Source organism: Salvia splendens, chromosome 9, assembly GCF_004379255.2.
Source record: "Salvia splendens isolate huo1 chromosome 9, SspV2, whole genome shotgun sequence".
NCBI classification, from domain to species: domain Eukaryota; kingdom Viridiplantae; phylum Streptophyta; class Magnoliopsida; order Lamiales; family Lamiaceae; genus Salvia; species Salvia splendens.
The window spans coordinates 31,220,012-31,239,831 of record NC_056040.1 but is presented as its reverse complement, the minus strand read 5'-3'; the positions used below and the strand labels follow the sequence as shown (position 1 = coordinate 31,239,831).

Genomic DNA, 19,820 nt, shown 5'->3' with positions numbered 1-19,820 from the left:
TGTCATACCTGACTCTTACAGTGATGTGAAAGCTGCCATTAAGTATGATAGAGACTCTGCTCCTTTGGACTTGATCATTAGCTCCCTGAAATCAAAATAACTTGAATTAAGGGAAATGGCAGCTGATAAGAATGCTTTTAATAAGGTCCTGAATGTCAGAGGTAGATCTAAGTCTAGAGGGGGTAATGAATCCAGTGGGGGTTCAGGTTCTAGCTCAAACTCAAAGAAAAAGTTTAGGTCTAGGTCCAGAAGTAAAGATCCTAAAATCTATAGGAAGTGTTTTAATTGTGGGGAAGTTGGGCATTATAAGAAAGATTGTACTAGGCCTAAAAAGAATAAACCCTTCAATAATAACACTAATAACACTCAGCTAGAAAACCTTGTTAATGTGGCCAAGTATGATGCTGATAATGAATCTGTGTATATGATGCATGATTTGATGTATATAAATGCTTCTCCTATGTGCCCCTTTACTTCAAATGATTGGCTTTGTGACTCTAGATGTACTTATCATGTTAGTCCTTTTAAGGAAGTGTTTTCTGAGTTAAAGCCTGTAACTAATACTTTTGTGTCAATGGCTGATGATAAGAAGTGTGAAATTATTGGTATTGACACAGTGTGTTCAAAGTTTGAAAATGACTATGTGCTCAACTTGAAGGATGTCAGATATGTTCCTGATCTATGCTATAATTTGATGTCTTGTACTGCCCTTGAAAATGCTGGCATGGGGGAAAATGGGGGGAAGGCTGCATGAAGATATGCAAAGGTTCAATGTGTCTGTTTAGGGCCAAGAGAAAATGTGGTTTATATGTCTGTACTGTTGTGCCCCTTTCATGTGAAAAAGCCTTTGCCAATGTTGTTAAAATAGATAAAACTATGTTGTGGCATAATAGGCTAGGTCACATGAGTGCTAAAGGTTTGAATATTCTGAAAAAGCATGCTATTCTCTCTGATAATGATGTCCATGGTGATTTGCCTTTTTGTGATACTTGTGTGCTGGGTAAATAACATAGGGTTTCCTTTCCTACTCATGTGCCTGCAAATGTTAGTAAGTGCATTCTTGAGTATTTGCATACGGATGTATAGGGCCCTGCTTCAGTATCTTCTCACTCTGGTTCTATGTACTTTCTGTCTGTTATTGATGATTTTTCAAGAAAAGTTTGGTGTTTCCTTATGAGGCATAAGTGTGAAGTGTTTGAAAAACTGAAAGCTTGGAAAATTTTGATTGAAACTCAGACAGGTGAGAAAATTAAGGCTATCAGAAGTGACAATGGCCTTGAATTTTGCAATAAGCAGATTGATGATTTGTGTGCTAGTTTTGGAATCAAAAGACATAAAACTGTTCCTTACACCCCATAGCAAAATGGGGTGGCTGAAAGGATGAATAGGACTTTGCTTGATAAAGTTAGATGCATGCTTGCTAAATCTGGTTTATCTAAAAAATTTTGGGGTGAAGCTCTATTGACTGCTACTTATCTAATTAATAGATCTCCTTTTGTGCCTCTATTAGGACAGTGTCCTGAACATGTGTTTAATGGAAAACCTTTAAATCTTTCTCATCTGAGGATTTTTGGTTATACTGTTTTTGTGCATACTAAGTCTGATAAACTTGAGCCTAGATCTAGGAAATGTGTGTTTTTAGGATATCCAGAGGGTGTGTTAAAGGTTATAGAGTTTGGCTAAGAGATGAACCAGGTTTTAAAGTCATAATTAATAGGGATGTGGTCTTCAATGAAGATGAATTCCCTTATTTAAAAATGACTGATAATCCAGCTCCAACACTTGTGGATAATGAGCCTTTTATTGAGGTGGAGTCCACAGATACACTCACTGGTGTGGAGCATCCTAGTGATACTCCAAGTGAGGTGGAGCAACCATTCTGGAACTCTTATCTAGTTTTTACACCTAGTGAGACACCCTGTGAGGGAAATCTAAATGCGAATGATGTTATGCCTCCCCAAAATGTGAATGATAATATACCTAATGTGCATGCTAGTCCTATAAGAAATGCTTCTCCTTTACCTGCTCAGAATGTGATTCATAGCCCTAGTGGCATTCAAAATGCTATTGATAATCCCAACTTGCAAGATTATAAGTTATCTAGGGATAGAACTAGAAGGGTGAATATGAAGAGACCTTCTAAGTTTGATGGTTATGTTGGCTTGGTTGCTCTTATAAACTTAGCTTTCAATGTGTATGAATCTGATGGGGATGAACCCCAATCTTATAAGCAAGCTTCTAAGTCAAAATTCTGGAGTCAGTGGCATAAAGCCATGCTGGAGGAAATGCATTCTCTGAAAATCAATCTTACTTGGATTCTTGTGCATTTGCCTCCTGGTGCATCTGTGGTTGATTGCAGGTGGCTTTACAAATTGAAAAATGAGGTGGAGGGTCTTAGGGTACAAGGCCAGATTTGTGGCCAAAGGTTTTACTCAACAAAAGGGGGTAGATTATACTGAAATATTTGCTCCTGTTGTTAAATTTACTACTGTGAGGTTAATGCTTGCATTATGTGCTCACTTTGATTGGGAATTGAAACAAATGAGTGTTAAAACTGTTTTTTTGCATGGTGATCTTAATAAACCCATTTATATGAAGCAGCCTAAAGTCTTTGTTGATCCAAAGTTTCCCAATCATGTGTGTTTGTTGAAAAATGCCTTGTATGGTTTAAAACAGTCCCCTAGACAGTGGAACATCAAGTTTAATACATGTATGCAGAAGTTAGGGTTTGTTAGAAGTACCTTTGATGCATGTTTATATGTTAAAAACCTTGATTTTGTGCCTGTCTTCTTGGATGACATGCTTATTATGGGTCCTTGTTTGAAAACTATAGAGGCTGTGCAAACTGCTTTGAGTGAGAATTTTGATATGAATGATCTAGGTGATGCTCAGAAAATCTTAGGGATAAGTATCTTTAAGGATAGAAAAGCCTCTACACTTGTGCTACATCAGGAACCTTATGCGTACAAAATTCTGAAGAAATTTAACATGTTTGATGCTAAACCTGCCTCTGTGCCTTTAGCTGCTCATTTTATGTTGAGTAAAGACATGTGTCCTAAGTCTCAGTCTGATACTGATTATATGAAGAAAGTTCCATATGCTAATGCTATTGGGTCAGTGATGTATTTGATGGTGAGCACTAGGCCTGATATTGCTTATGCTGTGTCATGCCTTAGTAGATATATGTCTAATCCTGGTTCTGTGCATTGGGAAGCTTAAAATGGCTTTTGAGATATTTGAAGCTCACTGCTAAGTACGGGCTTTGTTATTCTAAGTGTGATGAATGTGTTTTACTAACTGGTTTTGTGGATTCCAATTATGCTAATGACAGGGATAAGAGGAAGTCAACCACTTCCTATATGTTTACAGTTTGCAGGTCTTGCATTAGTTGGAAATCTCAGCTGCAGCATATAGTGGCTCTGTCCACTACTGAGTCAGAATATATTGCCATCATTGAGGCAATGAAAGAAGCTGTTTGGTTAAAGGGAGTGTTTTCTGAACTTAAGTTTGTGAAGGATTCTCCTACTGTGTTTTCTAATTCTCAGTCTGCTATTCAATTGTGTAAAAATCATGTTTTCCATGATATGACAAAGCATATAGATATAAGGTTTCATTACATTAGAGACATTGTAGAAAAATGTGAAGTTTTTCTTCAAAAAGTGTATACTGATAAAAATCATGCTGTCATGGGAACTAAGCCCTTATCATTAGAAAAACTTCTTTTCTGCATAAAGTATTTGCATTTTGACCTAGGATAGGTTGCATGTCCCGGGGGAAAGACCACAGCCACCTTATCAGCTATGGTAAGGGTGTTAGGCGGTTGGAGGTATGAAGTCCTTTTAGACTAACGGGTGTCAGCCCTTTGGTGTCTAAAGGCAACCTGGTGGCTACCCAAAATGCTAGTGAACTTTGTTCTTTGGTGCTGAGGGGGCTACCTTGTAGGCTGTGATGATTTTAAGCCTTAGCCTGCAACTTAGATTGGTTGCCCAGAATAAAGTCCAAGGTGGAGTATGTTGAACATATTTGGTGGACTTTTATTGGGTTGTGATTTAATTTGGCCATGTGTCAAATTATTGGGCCTGATATTTGAGACCAGGCCTGGTAGCCCGAAGACTCTTGCTCTCCACCATTTGATTGCTGCCATGTCTCCCCTTCACTTGGATCATGAATCTGCACCGTTGGATGGAGGGTTGTGTTTGATATGTGTGTGGGTGCCGATTTTGTTCCTCACTTATGATACTTCACTCTCTCTCTACTCCTAGACTCAGTGTGTGTGCTCTCTCTTCTCTCTTCTTCTCCGATGGATTCTCCGGCTATTTTCTTCATGATCTCTCACTTCTTTGAGTGTGATTGATCAGTGTAAGTGCCGGTGAAGGCAACCTCTTCGATTGCCTGTGTGTTACTGAGAATTAGGGTTTTGTGTGTGAGGGCTTTGTTCTGAGATTGTGTGCGGTGGAACTTGATCTGGTGTGAAGGGGTTATGTTGTGGAGGTATTGACGGTTTGAGGGTGATCTCTAGTCGATTCATCTGTGCTACCTTGGATCTGGTTCTGGTTGAATAGATCTGCATTGTTGGTGGGTGTCTGAGCCAAAATCTTTGATCTATTCGGTGTCCTTTGTTCTTCTTGTGTAATATCTTAGATCCTATTGGATCTTACTTGTTATTATTGACTTTTGTACTTAGTGCGCATGTTGAGGATTAATCAAGGCATTAGCTAGGGTTCCAAAAGAAAATTGTAATAACTAGGAAATATTACTTGTAATCTTGATTAAATTCAGCCGTTTGGTTGAGAGTATGACTGAGCTCTCTTGTACAAGAACAAAGAGGTTTCGGTTAGTGAACCCGGACTGATCTGATTCCTATAGTAATAATATTTGATTTCGACACGCACCAAAATATCAAAACTATCTTGAATTTAACTTTCCAGAAATAGAATAATTTTGTGGCGTTGCTGTGAAATAGACTGGAGTTTAATGTAGCTGGTGATGAATCGACGTAATGTATGTCATAAACGTGACAAGCTATAATACTCAATTAATATATGCATCAACCCTTTCATAGCATGGACCCTTTTTTCTTATTTTTCATCAAGCATTTGTCGACTTTCGGAACTTGGAATTATTATTTGCTTATTTATAGTTTAAATGCTCATTAAGTTTTATTCAAGCATGTCAATGCAACTAATTAGTTCCAAATTCTATGTGCACCTCTTCAACCCTTAGTTTGGTTTGAGTTCACGTGAAATACGTGATATCTAATTGGTCTGTCTGTGATCTGCAATATTACCTTGAAATTTGAATTCAAATTGCAAGAAACTTATTTTCACAAAGTTAATTCTTAATTTATGCACAGTTTTTGTATATTTTTATTTAACATGAAATTTGGAATATTACAATAATGTCACTAGTTTTATGTTGAATGCAAAATAACAAATTTTTTTATATAATAAAAAATACTCAAATCGAAAGCTGATGAGCAGAGGTTCAGATAAATCAAACAAGAAGTTAAAAGGGAAAGAAGAAAAACACCCTAGACTACCACTACTATAAAGAGGATGAGCTAAACAAGACAACTAGAACAAGACAAAAGCGACGATAAAGCAAAAAACACTCCTAATCCTTTCAACATAAAAGATTTTAAACAACCATATCAGCACGACACAACCAAAATGCAATATTTTTAATTCAGTTAGTATTGCAATCTACATACCAAGTCGTGACACAACCAAAATTCAATTTTTTTTTTAGTATTGAACTTAACACTTCAAAATCGGTGTCATAAATAGTGGAGAGACAAGCAAGGAGAACCACAAAAGAGTTTAGATAAAATTTGAAATAATATTAGGTAAAGCAAACCTTTGTTTAATTATAATTATAACCCAAGACCTATGATGTGTTAATAAAATCTGACTAACCAAAATGCAATTAACATTAAGGGTGTAAAAGTTTTTGCTAACTTGAGGAGAAGCATGCAGTGTGCGAACAGCTGTCTCCTTGACAAAGCAGTTTCAACTACCCCTTCTATAGATAGTGAGCATACTCACAAATTTGAGTGGTCCTAAACAATTTCCACAAAGTGTATAGCATAATAAAATTTCAATAAAACTTATAAGCATACGTCCATATATATATTATTTCCCCATGTTCAAAACAATCTTTAATAGAATCTCCAACTTTTATATTCGTTATAATTAAGTATCACAATTTGTGTTTAATTACAATACTTACTTCAACTATGAACCTAATTATAACATAATACAAAGTTAAAAGGATACAACTGACCAAATTGAAGCTTCAGAGAGATCCTAATTGGTAGAAATCTATGGGATATCCTAAAACAAATTAGTGATAAGAGGAGTGACCATGAGATTTATATACTAATTTTAGTTTTTTATTGACACCGATGTGAGATAGTTATATTTTATTTTTTAGTTTGGGATATTTATATATTATTTTTTTAGTTTCAATTGTCAACACCCCCTCGCACTCTTCAATGTGAACTTTGGAGGGATTGAACTTTTTTTTATCTTTTTTCTGACCAGTTGGATTTTTCTTATCAGTCGGACCATTAGTCTAAATTTAAAGCCTAGATATACTGCTGGGTTTGTTACTTTTTATCTCATAATCAGTGACGCACTCTGATATCATGATAGAAATCAATGGGTTCCATCAAAACACCAAATTTGTGATATGAGAGTGGCCCATGAGAATTTACTAGTTTCAGTTTTCTATTGACACCGGGGACGGATCTATATGGAGAGAATAAGAAATGCCCCTCCTCAACTTATTTTAGTTAAACTATTTATTCTCCAATTTTTTAAAATTTTCAATTTCCTTCATATATGCCCTTCCTCAAACTCCAAAAATTTCTTTATAGTTATATTTTTACCCCTTCTGAATTGAATTTCTGGATCCGCCCCTGATTGACACCGATATAAGATATGTTATTTTTTAGTTTGTGATAGTTTAATTGCCAACACTAATGAATGAAAATTAAGTTTCTAACCACATAAACAACTCATACTACAAAATACTCCATCTGTCTCATTAAAAAATGAAACATTTTCATTTTTTGGTTATCCCATTAAAAACGAAACATTTCCTAAAATGGAAACAATACTATCTCTATTTTTTCCTCTCTCTTATTTTACTCTCTCTTCATTAACTTACAAAACAACACTGCATAAAATCATGTGCCGGAAACCAAATGTTTCATATTTATTGGGACGGAGGGAGTACCATGCTATAAAATAGAAGGACCTACTTATGCATTAACCCCATTTTATTATCAATAATTAAAACAGGGGCATGTGACTGGTAGTTAATGAACAGATAGATGGGTTTAATCATAGGTTTGATCCATTGTTAATGAATGCACCAAATGCCACTCAATTAGCAGAAACGATAAGGGAAGTTAAGTAATTAATTTCCTCTCAAAGAAAATTCAACAAAAGAGAGGAGTTGGTTGAACCTCTTCACAGATAATTTACTGCAGTTAGGTTATCAATTCTTGAACTTTGAATACCCTTTTTTTTGTTAATTATCGAACAATCGAAATTAGTTTTGTTGGTTTGTTGGTTGGTTGTTTAATTTGTTTACCATAATCAATTCCATTTTCCATGATGTGATTATATATATTAATTCTTTATTTGATGAATTACATCAAACACATCTCCTATGGTTAACGTATAATTTCGAAGAATTAATAGTAGTGGAACTACAATTCCTGCAATTTCTTCTCAGCATTAACAAATTACAGGTGTTGATTTAGTAGGTTTCACAAAATTAATGTGCGATTTGAAAATATAGACAAGAAATTAAAAAAATGCAATTAATATAACAATCAATTTAATACAATATGCCTAATACTCTGCATTGTGTAGCACACTGATTGGAGATTTCAATCTTATGTATATGAAGTGAGAAATTTAGATGATTAACGATAATAAAAATAATAATATTAATAATAATTCAAGGGACAGCAGGAGAAAGTTTAAGATTCTTGCTTATTTTAAGGTACATACATAAATTGTTGGTTAAGCCTAACTACTCCATATAAAGAAGACAACTTAAAACTAAAACATTTTTGCTTTTGACTTCACTAGTACTCAATATTCACTGTATAGAAAAATTCAAGAAAATTAAGATAATGAATAAGAATCTCAGTAGCTGTAGTTCAAGGAAGGACAGATGGAAGAAGGAAGTTGAACTTTTAAGTTTGTCTTTACATCACCAGAAAGCAAACTAAAAGCAAGTATATTGATATCCTATCAATAATTAGTTGCAATTCTGAGTTAATGCAAGATTTAGGCATTGGGTAACGAAGGCAAGGGATAAAATACAAATTCTATATCTCTATACATTGCACAAATTTCAAATTCCTCAATAGATTGTTAACAAAGTTTCAACACAATATCAATATAATGTAAAATTTTAATATTTTGATGTCAACAACGTCAACCGTTGACAATGTGTTGACATTTTTTATTGTTGTTAATTTGTCACCTGTTAACATATTCTAACGGTTCAGATTATAGTTTGAAATTTGTATAATATTTATTTAGAGTTTGAATTTGATTACATCCTGGAAAGGGGGTGATTTTATTTGATGGGTTTCTCTACGTTTGATTAAATTATAATGATGATGGTGGATTGGTGGTCATACTATGCAATGATAAACTTAAGGGGCAAAACATTTTGATTTGTAGCCGTAACTTAGAAGTAGACAACTCCATGATTGCAATCAATCTTCACACCTGAAATTAATCGAAAGATAAATTTAGGGATGACTATATTAATTAATTTGCATACTACGAATAGAATTAATTGAGAGCAAATGATGAATCATTGAATTTATTTTAAATAATCACGCGAATTAAATTTAATGACGTATACGAATACAACACCACATCCTATTCCTTCGTGCCAAGAAAAGGAAGGAAACTTTTGTTTGAGCCGAAGCCTCTTTTAGTTGTTAAGAAATGCATTACGCCCCAGCCCAAAATGTGATAATTCAAAGCATTTATAAATTTGGTTATTTGATTTATAGGATTAGTTTTTTATATTTCTTACTCCCTCTGTCTACGAAAAACAGTCTCATTTTGCCATTTTAGAATGTAAAAAAAATAGTCTCATTTATAAATATAGAAAGTTTCTCTCGCATACTTTATCCATTTTTTCTCCTTTATCTCTCTTTCTTTACCTATTTTTTCTCCTTATCTTACTTTACTAATTTATCGTTAAAGCATGTGTTGTCCACAAATAGATGTCACACTTTTCTTTTTAGTTTCCCTCACAAAAGATATCAAATTTCATTCCTACAAAATAATTCTTTCTCACACTAATATATAAAAATATACTTTTCTTTCCAATTAACATACTACAAAACAAAATTAATTGTACTCTTATAACTAGTTTTAATAATTTTAATCGTGATAGAATTAACATGATCAAGGCCCATATGCAAACATTAATCACTTTGAAATAGTTATTCAAGAAGATAAATATACCTGGACTTTAAAATGTCTTCTCGGAATTAATTAATCAGCCCCATTACGTTAATTAAACCAACAAATACGTCTTTCAATTGTAAATATAACAAGGCTAGCCCAAAACTTGTATAAAATTTCCGCCCAAGACTCATTTTTCTTCAATTCGATCTGGCCCAAATGCCATAAATTATACTCCAGCCCAATAACTTATTCGATATTGCTCATTATCAACTAATAAATTTATTATATTCTTTTAATAATTCTTGAGTTGATATTGCAGCTGAATTAATTACAAAATAAATAAGAAAAAAGAAAATAAAACAAAATAAATTTATTAACTTTACAAAGCTATTTAAATTATGAAGTCCTTTAATTATTGATTCAACCAAAAAACTTCTTAAATAAAAATGCTTTAATAATGACCTAATAAATAAAATGCTTTAGTATAAAAATCTAATGAAATAAAAAAATTTATAGAACCTAATAAAAAAAATGTATTAATATAATGAGCTCTTGATGTGTTTTGCCTATTTTATGGACAATAAATTTTTACATGTGATGATACTTGGCAAGAAGAATAGGGAGAATCAGAGGTGGCCTTTAGTCGCAATCAGTGTTTTAAAAATCGGACTAGACTGGCCGGTTCGACCGGTCCGACCGCGAACCGGTAGGTAGTCCGGTCCGGTTGACCTATTTAGACCAGTGTGAGGTTGAGCCACCGAGAACCGTTTGAACCGGCCGGTTGGATCAGTCTGGCCGGAAACCGGAAACCGGTTTTTGCTATTTGTGTTCAAAATTTTAAAAATTCGACCGGTCCGACCGCGAACCGGTAGGTAGTCCGGTCCGGTTGACCTATTTAGACCAGTGTGAGGTTGAGCCACCGAGAACCGTTTGAACCGGCCGGTTGGATCAGTCTGGCCGGAAACCGGAAACCGGTTTTTGCTTTTTGTGTTCAAAATTTTAAAAACTTGTTGTTGGAAGGGCTTGAACTCATGACCTCCACTCCAATTAACAAGAGCTTAACCACTCCACCACGAGCCCCACATGGAAAAATAAGAACATTAAACAATGTTATACATAGAATATTAATATTTTTATTTAAACCAACTAATAATTCATTTATTTTATATTTTTATGTAATTATTTATTATGATACATATAATTATCATCCTCTAAATTTTATCTATACTTTCCTAGTTACTATATTATTACTATAACGCTTATTACTATCGTTATATTATACTCCCTCCGTCCCATGTTACTTGCGCTGTTGCTTTTTTCGGCTTGTCACAAACTCCTTACACTATTTATAGTTTAAGTTAGAATTAATGCATTCAATTAATATGTTAGTTTAGTTAAGAGCTCCTTTATTAAGTGATGTCTCATTACACTTAAAATTCTAATTTAATTACACTAAAAAATCAATCCCAAATTTACGGCCTAAAATGAAAAGTGCGAACAACATGGGACGGAGGGAGTAAGATTCGATTTTTTCAATATATTTATTTATTATAGTTTATTATTTATTAAATCTATATTTTTATAGCATATATTTAATTTATGTAGCCTAACTATTGATATTAAAGTATTCTTTTGTTTAAACTAACTAATAATTTGTATTCGATTATTCCACCACATACATTTTTTTTGAATTAATATAAATTTGGTTTATTTTTATATGTAAAATATTTAATTTTTATTCACACTAACTAACAATTTGTATATTTTATTATATTCACTAAATTTTAATGTTTTATATTTGTGTACATACTAATTATTTGTAAGATTGAATGTTTTTGTAATACATTATTGATCATATTTTATTATTTATTATATTGGATACTATATTTTACATTATAAATTGAATTATACATATTTGTAACAGTAAAATGGTTCGATCAATGATTAAAACGGTCCGACCGGTTGAACCATGAACCAGTAGCTTCACACCGGTTCGCTTACCGGTCCAGTTTTTAAAACATTGGTTGCCATGGTGGCATGGGTATTGACACTTGGATCCACCGCTACCAAGACCGGTAGTGGACTCATACCTCAGTTCATCTCCAATTTTCCCCTCCACACCAGCATTTTTTATCACCTAGCCTATCCTCAGCCAATCTCAACACATCCTCAACCAATTTTAACTTTCACATTCTCTAATAGTAATTCATTTTAAATGTTGTTGTTCATCAAATACTCCTATAAAATAACAAAAATGAAGAAAAAAACATAATTCATTAAAATAAAAAAAATTCTACAACCCTACTCATCACCATTATCGTCACTCATCCCCAAATCGGGACGCAACTCTTGGATGAGTTCGGCGTTCGAACCTCGTTCTCTGCTGTTGGACTTTGACAATCTTCTACCCTCGCCATTGATTGGGCTTCCGATGATCCTCTGTCCCTTTCCTTGGCCGCTTTATCGCCCATTGGAACATCTTCAGTAATATTGATGGAGTTACTAGTTTTAGATATTAATGTGAGATTATTTATATCTTTAAGAATCTCACATTCTCACTACTATGCTTTATGGGATTAGATTAATTACAAGTAAGGTGAGGACAAGACAAGACAAAACATATTTGAACTACATTAACACCAACTCTTGTACCTCTAGTTGCTAAACTTTAACTGTGGTTTCAGAGAGTTGTATATCAACATCCTTCAATATTACACCATGAAACATTTGTTTTTTTTACAATCACATACATCTCTGAGTGACGAGCCATTATAAATAGCTGGGAAAATATGTAAAAATACAAGATTGAGTTATGAAAAGTGTATAACAGGGAGATGCCATTGTACTCATAAAAGAGTCAAAGATCAGCCCATTCTAGGGCACCTTGACTTGACTTGACATTACATTAAGAAACAAGAAACAGAATAAATAACGAGGAATCAGGCATGTCACACTGTCTTGTTCCTCTTCACAACAGTTTTATCTAAAACGTATTCGTTTGTTCTTCCAAATATATTAGACGGTGTAATGTTGTTGGATTGTCTCAATGTCGAGCCCCTTTAGCTTCACAACAGACTCAACATGCCCCTTGAGCGTGTGCAGCTCACGCAGCCTGTTGAATATAAGTCAGCAGCAGACACTAAACCAATGTCATAATAACACATTCAACCAAAAGTTGAGTTTGTACCTTGCGATCTCAGCTCTCCTTTTAGCCTGTTCTGCGATTTCTGACAATTCGCGATAGCTGCTCTTCTCGTTGAAGACGGTGTTAGCTTCTGGTGTTTGAAGTCCATGCAGAGTCCTCTGAGCATGAGCCCATTGAGCTTCTCTCTCTTCTTTTCCATAGTCTTTCTTGGTTGTGAAAGCAGTCTGATTTTAAGAGAGATTAAATTTACAATAAAAAGGGGAAAAAACTAGTAAACCATAGTACTCCGTTCAATATGTCTACATTTCCTTATTAGTTTGTTCTATATTTGAAAATAAATCCATCTCTCATTAAAATATTCAACTACTCTACTTTTTCCTCTCTACTTATTCCACCTTACTCCTCCTCCAAAAATTCTGTGCCACTCAAGAATGTGGAAATCTTGAGTGGGACAGAGGGAGTATTTTACTAGAAATGTATACTTACCTTGTTGTCATACAGGTTTTGCCACGCCTTTCCACTCAAGATGTAACGGATGGCGAACTTCATCAAGTCGAGGGGCAGATAAAAGAGGATGCTGTAAATCCAGATAACACCGGCCCATCCCCATCCACAGCCGTGAATTCTTGCGAAACCCCAGTTGGCATACACAGCTAGCAGAGTGGCAATCTGGGAAAACAAATAAAACCAAAGTTATTAGAGGAATGATAAGAGAAGATGCGACTCCTGGATGAGAAAGGTTTACGTATTTTACCAGTTGAGCGATCGCGAAAGCAACCAAGAGTAGAAGTCCAGGGCGTTCCACGAATGACCAGCTGCGAGATCTGGTCACGAAGATAAGGGCTTGGCTGACAATACTCACTTGCAAGTATAGAGCGGCCATCATTTCGTCCTCGTTATCTCTGATACTTCTGACTCCGAATTTGTCCTGCAAAAAATTATGGTTCGTAAAGAGAAGAGAAAAAATAAAAATAGTACGGAATAAAACTAGTTCTCCTCGGTATATACTTACAGGGAAAAAGTCGGTTTCGTGGATCAGCCAGAAGAAAATGACGGTCATTAGAGCGAGATAGCCACCAAGAACGATGCCAGTGGCGAAAATCTCTTTCAACTTCCAGCTATCAGGCAATGGAGATGGCTTCACTCTATCCTTAGAGATGGTCATAATCGTACCTGAATTGATGCGAATCACAATAAGTTTGAAAAAACGAAAAGTGGGAACTTCAAGTGTGAAATGGATAGAATCTTACCATCATTCAGAATGGCAATGATCAAAACCATGAAGGGGGAGAAATCAAACTTCCAAATCAATGCAATGAACATGAAGCCGAACTGCCAAGGAAAAAGAAAGAATTAGTCAAGGAATCAAAGAATGAAGGCGAAACAGTTTTTGTTTGATTGATCAACTTACCACAATACGGATGGTGATGGACACTGCATATATCTGGCAACCAGAAAACGTAAACCCTTAATCACGGCTTAACTTATAAAGTGTAGCGAAAATGCAGACAATATACCAAAAATAAACTCACGGTATAGTTTTTCATTCTCTGGAAAATAGCTCTGCTGGTCAGCACTGCACTAATGATAACACTAAGTCCGGGTTCAGTTAGCACAATGTCAGATGCGCTTCTTGCAGCATCAGTAGCGTCAGCAACAGCAATCCCAATATCTGCCTTTTTAAGAGCAGGGGCATCGTTGACACCGTCACCTGTCATTCCCACAATGTGCTTCCTCTCCTGCAGTTTCTTCACGATTTCGTACTTGTGCTCTGCGTGGAAACAGTAAAGAAAGTGAATTGACAATACTCGACAAATTATGATGTAGTAGTACGTACATAAATGGGAGAAACCGCACCTGGAAACACCCCTGCAAAACCATCTGCCTTCTCAATCAGTTCTTCAACAGGAAGGCCGGCTATAGACTCATCCTTGTGGTTACCGAGTAATGAAGCAGACGGGTACATATTTACTCCCATACCGAGCCTACGGCCAGTCTCCTTACCAATGGCAAGTTGATCACCTAGAATTCGAAAAATAAAAATTAATGAACAGGACGAGCTTTAGTAGTTTGAAGGCCACCAACTCCACTTACCAGTAATCATTTTGACATTGACACCGAGGTTTAGAGCTCTGCGGATGGTCTCAGCACTGTCGTGTCTGGGAGGATCAAAAAGCGATAAGAGCCCAATAAATTGCCACGATCCACCAGGGGAATCCTTGGATTTTTCCGGAACCTCCTGAAATGCATGAGACAATATTGAGGAACCAAGAGAGCTGACGAGGAAGAGGAAAGTCTGAATCCTGTTTATGTCGAACCTGTCTGGCAACAGCCAAAGACCGAAGCCCACGCTCAGCGAATTTATCAATAACACTGTGGACTTTTTTCTTTAAGTCTTCTCTGCAGTTACATAGAGTCAAAATCTGGTAGAAGAAAATGAAAGAGCAAGCAATGAGTAGTGATTATAAATAATTCCACAGTTATCGGAACGAATATGGATAAAGGTGAATAATGAAGCAGACCTGTTCGGGGGCTCCCTTGCTAGCTCTGTGCCAGTTCCCATCGGAGTCAATGTAAGTCAAAGCAGTCCTTTTATCGACAGGGTTGAAAGGAAAGAAGTGAACCTCTTTGACACCAGCTCTTGCCTAATATGATCACGTTCACGTTCGTATAAAGTAAGAAAAATCCTTATTCATTTCAGTGTGCATAAGTGATAGATTACATTACCTCTTTTGGATCAGCGAGGGTACCAACAATGGCAGCATCAATAGCATCTTGGTTTTCGGTTCTGGATGCCCTTGCAGCGAGGAGTAGCACGTGCTCAGGATCCACGCCCTTTGCAAAGACCTCGATCAAGGATTTATCGACGGTCAATTTGTTTAGGGTCAGAGTGCCAGTCTTATCACTGCACAAGACATCCATTCCAGCCAATTCCTCAATAGCAGTCATTCTCTTGGTGATAGCTCCCTGCTGCGATAGCCGGTGGGATCCAATGGCCATGGTGACAGACAAGACCGTGGGCATAGCAATGGGAATGCCTCCGATCAAAAGAACGAGGAGGTTATCTATTCCTTTTCTGTATGGCCTGTGCTGAATTGGGTACATCACTATTATCTCAGCTGCCATACCAACGGCAATGGAGCAGATGCAGAAGTTACCGATCGCAGTGAGCACTTTCTGGAAGTGTCCCACCTGGTTGGTGCTGTCCACTAGATGTGCAGCCTTTCCAAAGAAAGTGTGTACACCGGTTGCAATCACAACTGCTTCTAGTTCACCTTGTTTGCAAGTCGAGCCAGAGAAAACTTCATCGTACGCATTCTTCGTCACGGGCAAGGATTCTCCGGTAAGGGCAGACTGGTCAATCTTTAAAGGATCACCTTCAAGAAGACGAGCATCAGCAGGGACAATGTCCCCGAGCTTAATGCTGATAATGTCTCCCGGTACGAGAATCGCAGCTTCCTGCTCACTCCATCGACCGTCCCTCAGAACCTGCATAACATTATGATTAGTCACAAGAAACACTAGCTTCATTAATAAAATATAAACATGCATTAACTTGCAAATATGTATTATTCATGTAAAATATAAAATTAATCTAAATATTATATAAATTCAAAATTATCGTAAATATTATATACAAAAGTGATATAAGTAGAGCAGTAAATATTCAGATTTCAAAAATATTTAAAAGTTTATTTTGTTACATAGAGAATACTAAAGATGCATGGATCACAAATTATAGGTACTTTAGGATAAAAAAAACATTAACACAACATTAAGAATGATTTTAACTAAAGAATAAATATAACAACATAATATATGTAAATTAGTAAAAGTTTAGATTTCATAAAGTATTTAAAGGTATTATTTTCATAATAAGAAGAAATATGAATTGATAAAATAAAAAAGTAAAAAATGAAAAAAAAACGTGCTTTTGTTGAGGGTTGAACCCTAGATCTCTTAGTTAAAAATCCAACAACCAAATCATTAAACTACTACATTTTATATGACTTTTATTGAAAACAAATAGATTTTTACACTCCACGGAGGGGGCGGACATGTTATTTTCGGCTCGATTCAAGGGACAGTTTAGGCTTTCCGAACGGCCGGGAGGGGGTGACCGCCACCCCCTGCCCCCCTAGATCCGCCAGTGGGTGCGTGAAAATGCTAATTTTTCTTAAATTGCTAACTCATCAACGCAGTGTATTAAAAATGTCAATACGATCATATTAAAATGCCAACACAATGTATTAAAATATGAATTAAGTTTATGTTGACATTTTTAATACACTACGTTGATGAGTTACCAGAGTTAGCAACATAAGAACGTTAGCAACGGATCAGACCTTTGTGTTGCAAACATTATGAGTACCTTTGTTTTAGGAGCAAGACCAGCCATAAGGGCTGCAGCAGCATTTCCAGCGTTGTTCTCTTCGATGAAACTTATAGTAGAGTTGATAACAAGCAGGCAAACAATACCAACGAAATCCTGCCAATCCGGGGGCTTTCCTCCTCCATTGGCCAAAGCAATGGCCATAATCGCTGCCGCCTCCATGACCCATGAGAGTGGATTCCACATGAAACCAAGGAACTTGAGAAATTTGCTTTCCTGCAACAAAACACATTATCCATACATTGCTAGATCATGAAAGAGGAGGAAAGTGGTGTGGTGTTTTACCTTCTTCTCTTCCAACTTATTGGGGCCGAAAATTTGAAGTCTGTTGGCCCCCTCATCGGAACTAAGTCCCTCTCTGGTGCATTTCAGTTGCTCAAACACTTCCTCAATAGGGACTTTTTCCTATTATTTTATGCAGAGAAAGAGATCAGTTATATGGATGGATGGTTCTCATATCTACATGTAAAGTTGACAATATGGCATAGCTGAGTCACGGTCATTTCTTTTTTTAGCAAAAAGTAAACATATTTCTTCTTTATTACTTTACTCTTTCTTATTTTATTATCTCTTCATCTCTCTACTTTTTTTTCTCATCGTACTTTTTATTCTCCCTTCATTTAACTCACTTTTAACACAAATTCTTAAATCCCGTGTAAAAAAAACATTTCTATTATAGAGGGACGAAAGGAAAGGAGTATCATTTACAAAAACCAATTATTTTTAGTCAACTCAAACTTAATAATTGTATAGCATATTTAAAATTTGCAACTATCCATACAACTCGGTCAGAAAGCTAGATGTTAGAAAATCATACAATTTCAAAAGTAAATACATTAATGTCAACAATCAATAAAGAGCAGGACTGGAGTTCGTCAAGCCACAAAAAGTTGAAACAATTTGGAAACTAAAATCCTTATTAAATTGAGACGATCAAACCAATTCAATTGTCCTTAACTAATTCAAAAGGATGAGTAGAGCATGCGCACACAGAGTCAGCCCAACTGTCTATTCACATGAAATGGTGGACCCAAGCAAGATGCATATTGACTTTCCAAGTGAGTACGGGTCCCACTCAAATCCGCAAAGAATTGCAACCAATTGCAGTGCGATTTAGCCTGTCAAGTGGGGCCCCTCATTCAGAGAAATCACGGAGTGTGCCAAGTCCGAAATATCGGAGGAATCTAGGGACGATATATACGTATATTTATTCAACCATATTTGTTGTCTGAACGCTACAGTTTCATGAAAACAAAGATACCCACAGCCGTTGATTAAAATATTTCCATTTCCCAAAACGCAAAAATCCAAACGTACCACGGAAAAACTACCTTTGCAAATTCCCCTACATAACTTTATTATTCGCATTAGCAACAAGTAAATACTCATGCTTACTACTCCCTCCGTCTAGACACGTTTTTCTTTTTAGTTTGTCCCAACTAAAATAATACATTACCTTTTTTGAAAACTCTATCTCTCCAATTAATACACCAACCATTTTTTCTCACTCATATTAAAATATTCATATTTATTTCTCTCTCTATTTTAATACTTACACCCACATTTTCTCTTTTTAATTAAACACATTAATCAATAACTCTTAAAATTTTATGCCGGCCAAAGAATGTGTCATCTTAGCTAGGACGAAATGAGTACTATTATTGTTTATATTCGAAAATAGAGATTTATAGCATTAATTAATTGCGGGGAAGAATTAGTACTATCATGTGTACAGATCAAATTACAACAAATAAAGCTGTTCCAGCTTTCATAAATAGAGAAATAAATACTACTACTAATCTATCTAATAATTCTTCCTCTCACAATAATACGAATTCTTTTCTTTTTTTTTTTCGTCCCACAAAAAAATTGCACTTTTCAATTTTAAAAACTATTATCTCTCTATTGAATTATGACTCATTCTTCAATAACAATACTTTTAATAATTTTTTTTATCTATTACTTTTATAAGTTATGCATTAAAAATCATGTGTAACTTTAAGTAAAGAATTAGCGATATAGGATAAAGAATTAGTGATATAGGATACTGACAAAAAATAAAAATAAAAAAATTGTTAGGCCGATAAGGAGTGGCCAGCTCTTCCAACAGCAACATGTGCTAGCACAAGCTTTTTCGCATAAGAATATATTCACATAGTCGAATTGTTTAGCTCTAAATTATCCTATTAATTTTCCGTTAGCATTTCTCTCCCACTGTGTGTGTGTGTGAGAGAGAGAGGGGCAAAGAGTTTGAAAAAGTACAAAAATGAGACAGAAAAAAGTGGGAGAGAGCAGAAAACGATGGTTAGTGAAGAATGATGAAAATCATGGCACGGCCACTTTGTGATCAAAGCAAAGCAAAACATCCATCTAAAGAAGATTGTATTTGTGCAGAAAGAGAAATGAACAAAACCAGGTGTTGTTGTAATGAAATAGAGAAGAAGGAAGAAATGAGTGAATACCAGATCAACAGTCTCATTCTTGATCTCTTCAAGACTGATTGCTTTATCGCCACCCATGGTTGCTAGTTGCTACAGATCAGCAGAGAGAGATGGTGATGAATAAGCTAAGCTCTCATTCCAAGAGAGGAAGATGTAAAGAGATACTAAAACTCCTCCTTTTATATTGATGCCCGCCGTATACGCCCTTTTCTCTCTCCACAATTAATACATTTTTTTATTTATTTATTTATTTTCCAATTTATCCCTTCTCGCATTTAATTTTGACACTATTAATTAACCTTTCGCATACCTGTATAGCTACCTGACAAAATTCACTATCTACTTGTACATTTTAATTCATATGCAAAAATCAATAATTGTTGACTGCC

General features: G+C 35.5%; 1 protein-coding gene across 2 annotated transcripts; it reads right to left on the bottom strand.

Annotated features, from left to right (window-relative positions):
* Positions 1–12,140: 12,140 nt before the first annotated feature.
* On the bottom strand, positions 12,141–19,608 carry LOC121749781 (plasma membrane ATPase 4-like). 2 transcript variants are annotated; one of them, XM_042144414.1, is made up of 16 exons: positions 19,453–19,608; positions 17,276–17,395; positions 16,970–17,206; positions 15,325–16,086; positions 15,120–15,242; positions 14,916–15,020; positions 14,692–14,836; positions 14,455–14,619; positions 14,130–14,368; positions 14,009–14,041; positions 13,848–13,929; positions 13,610–13,770; positions 13,352–13,525; positions 13,084–13,266; positions 12,640–12,821; positions 12,141–12,564 (listed from the first exon to the last, which is right to left on the bottom strand). In XM_042144414.1, the coding sequence occupies exons 1-16, from the start codon at positions 19,507–19,509 to the stop codon at positions 12,468–12,470; spliced, it is 2,865 nt and encodes a 954-aa protein (XP_042000348.1). In that variant the 5' UTR covers positions 19,510–19,608; the 3' UTR covers positions 12,141–12,467. The 2 variants fall into 2 exon arrangements, with proteins under 2 accessions (XP_042000348.1, XP_042000347.1); XM_042144413.1 differs by having other exon boundaries at positions 13,352–13,770.
* Positions 19,609–19,820: the final 212 nt, after the last annotated feature.

What these genes read in the sequence shown, in the direction of transcription:
- LOC121749781 (XM_042144413.1), bottom strand. Translation starts at nt 19,509, where the DNA reads ATGGGTGGCGATAAAGCAATCAGTCTTGAAGAGATCAAGAATGAGACT. An exon ending in CATTGCCATTCTGAATGATG is followed by an intron (nt 13,771 to 13,847) that starts GTAAGATTCTAT and finishes GCATCAATTCAG; the next exon opens with GTACGATTATGACCATCTCT. An exon ending in AAAACCTGTATGACAACAAG is followed by an intron (nt 12,822 to 13,083) that starts GTAAGTATACAT and finishes TCTTAAAATCAG; the next exon opens with ACTGCTTTCACAACCAAGAA.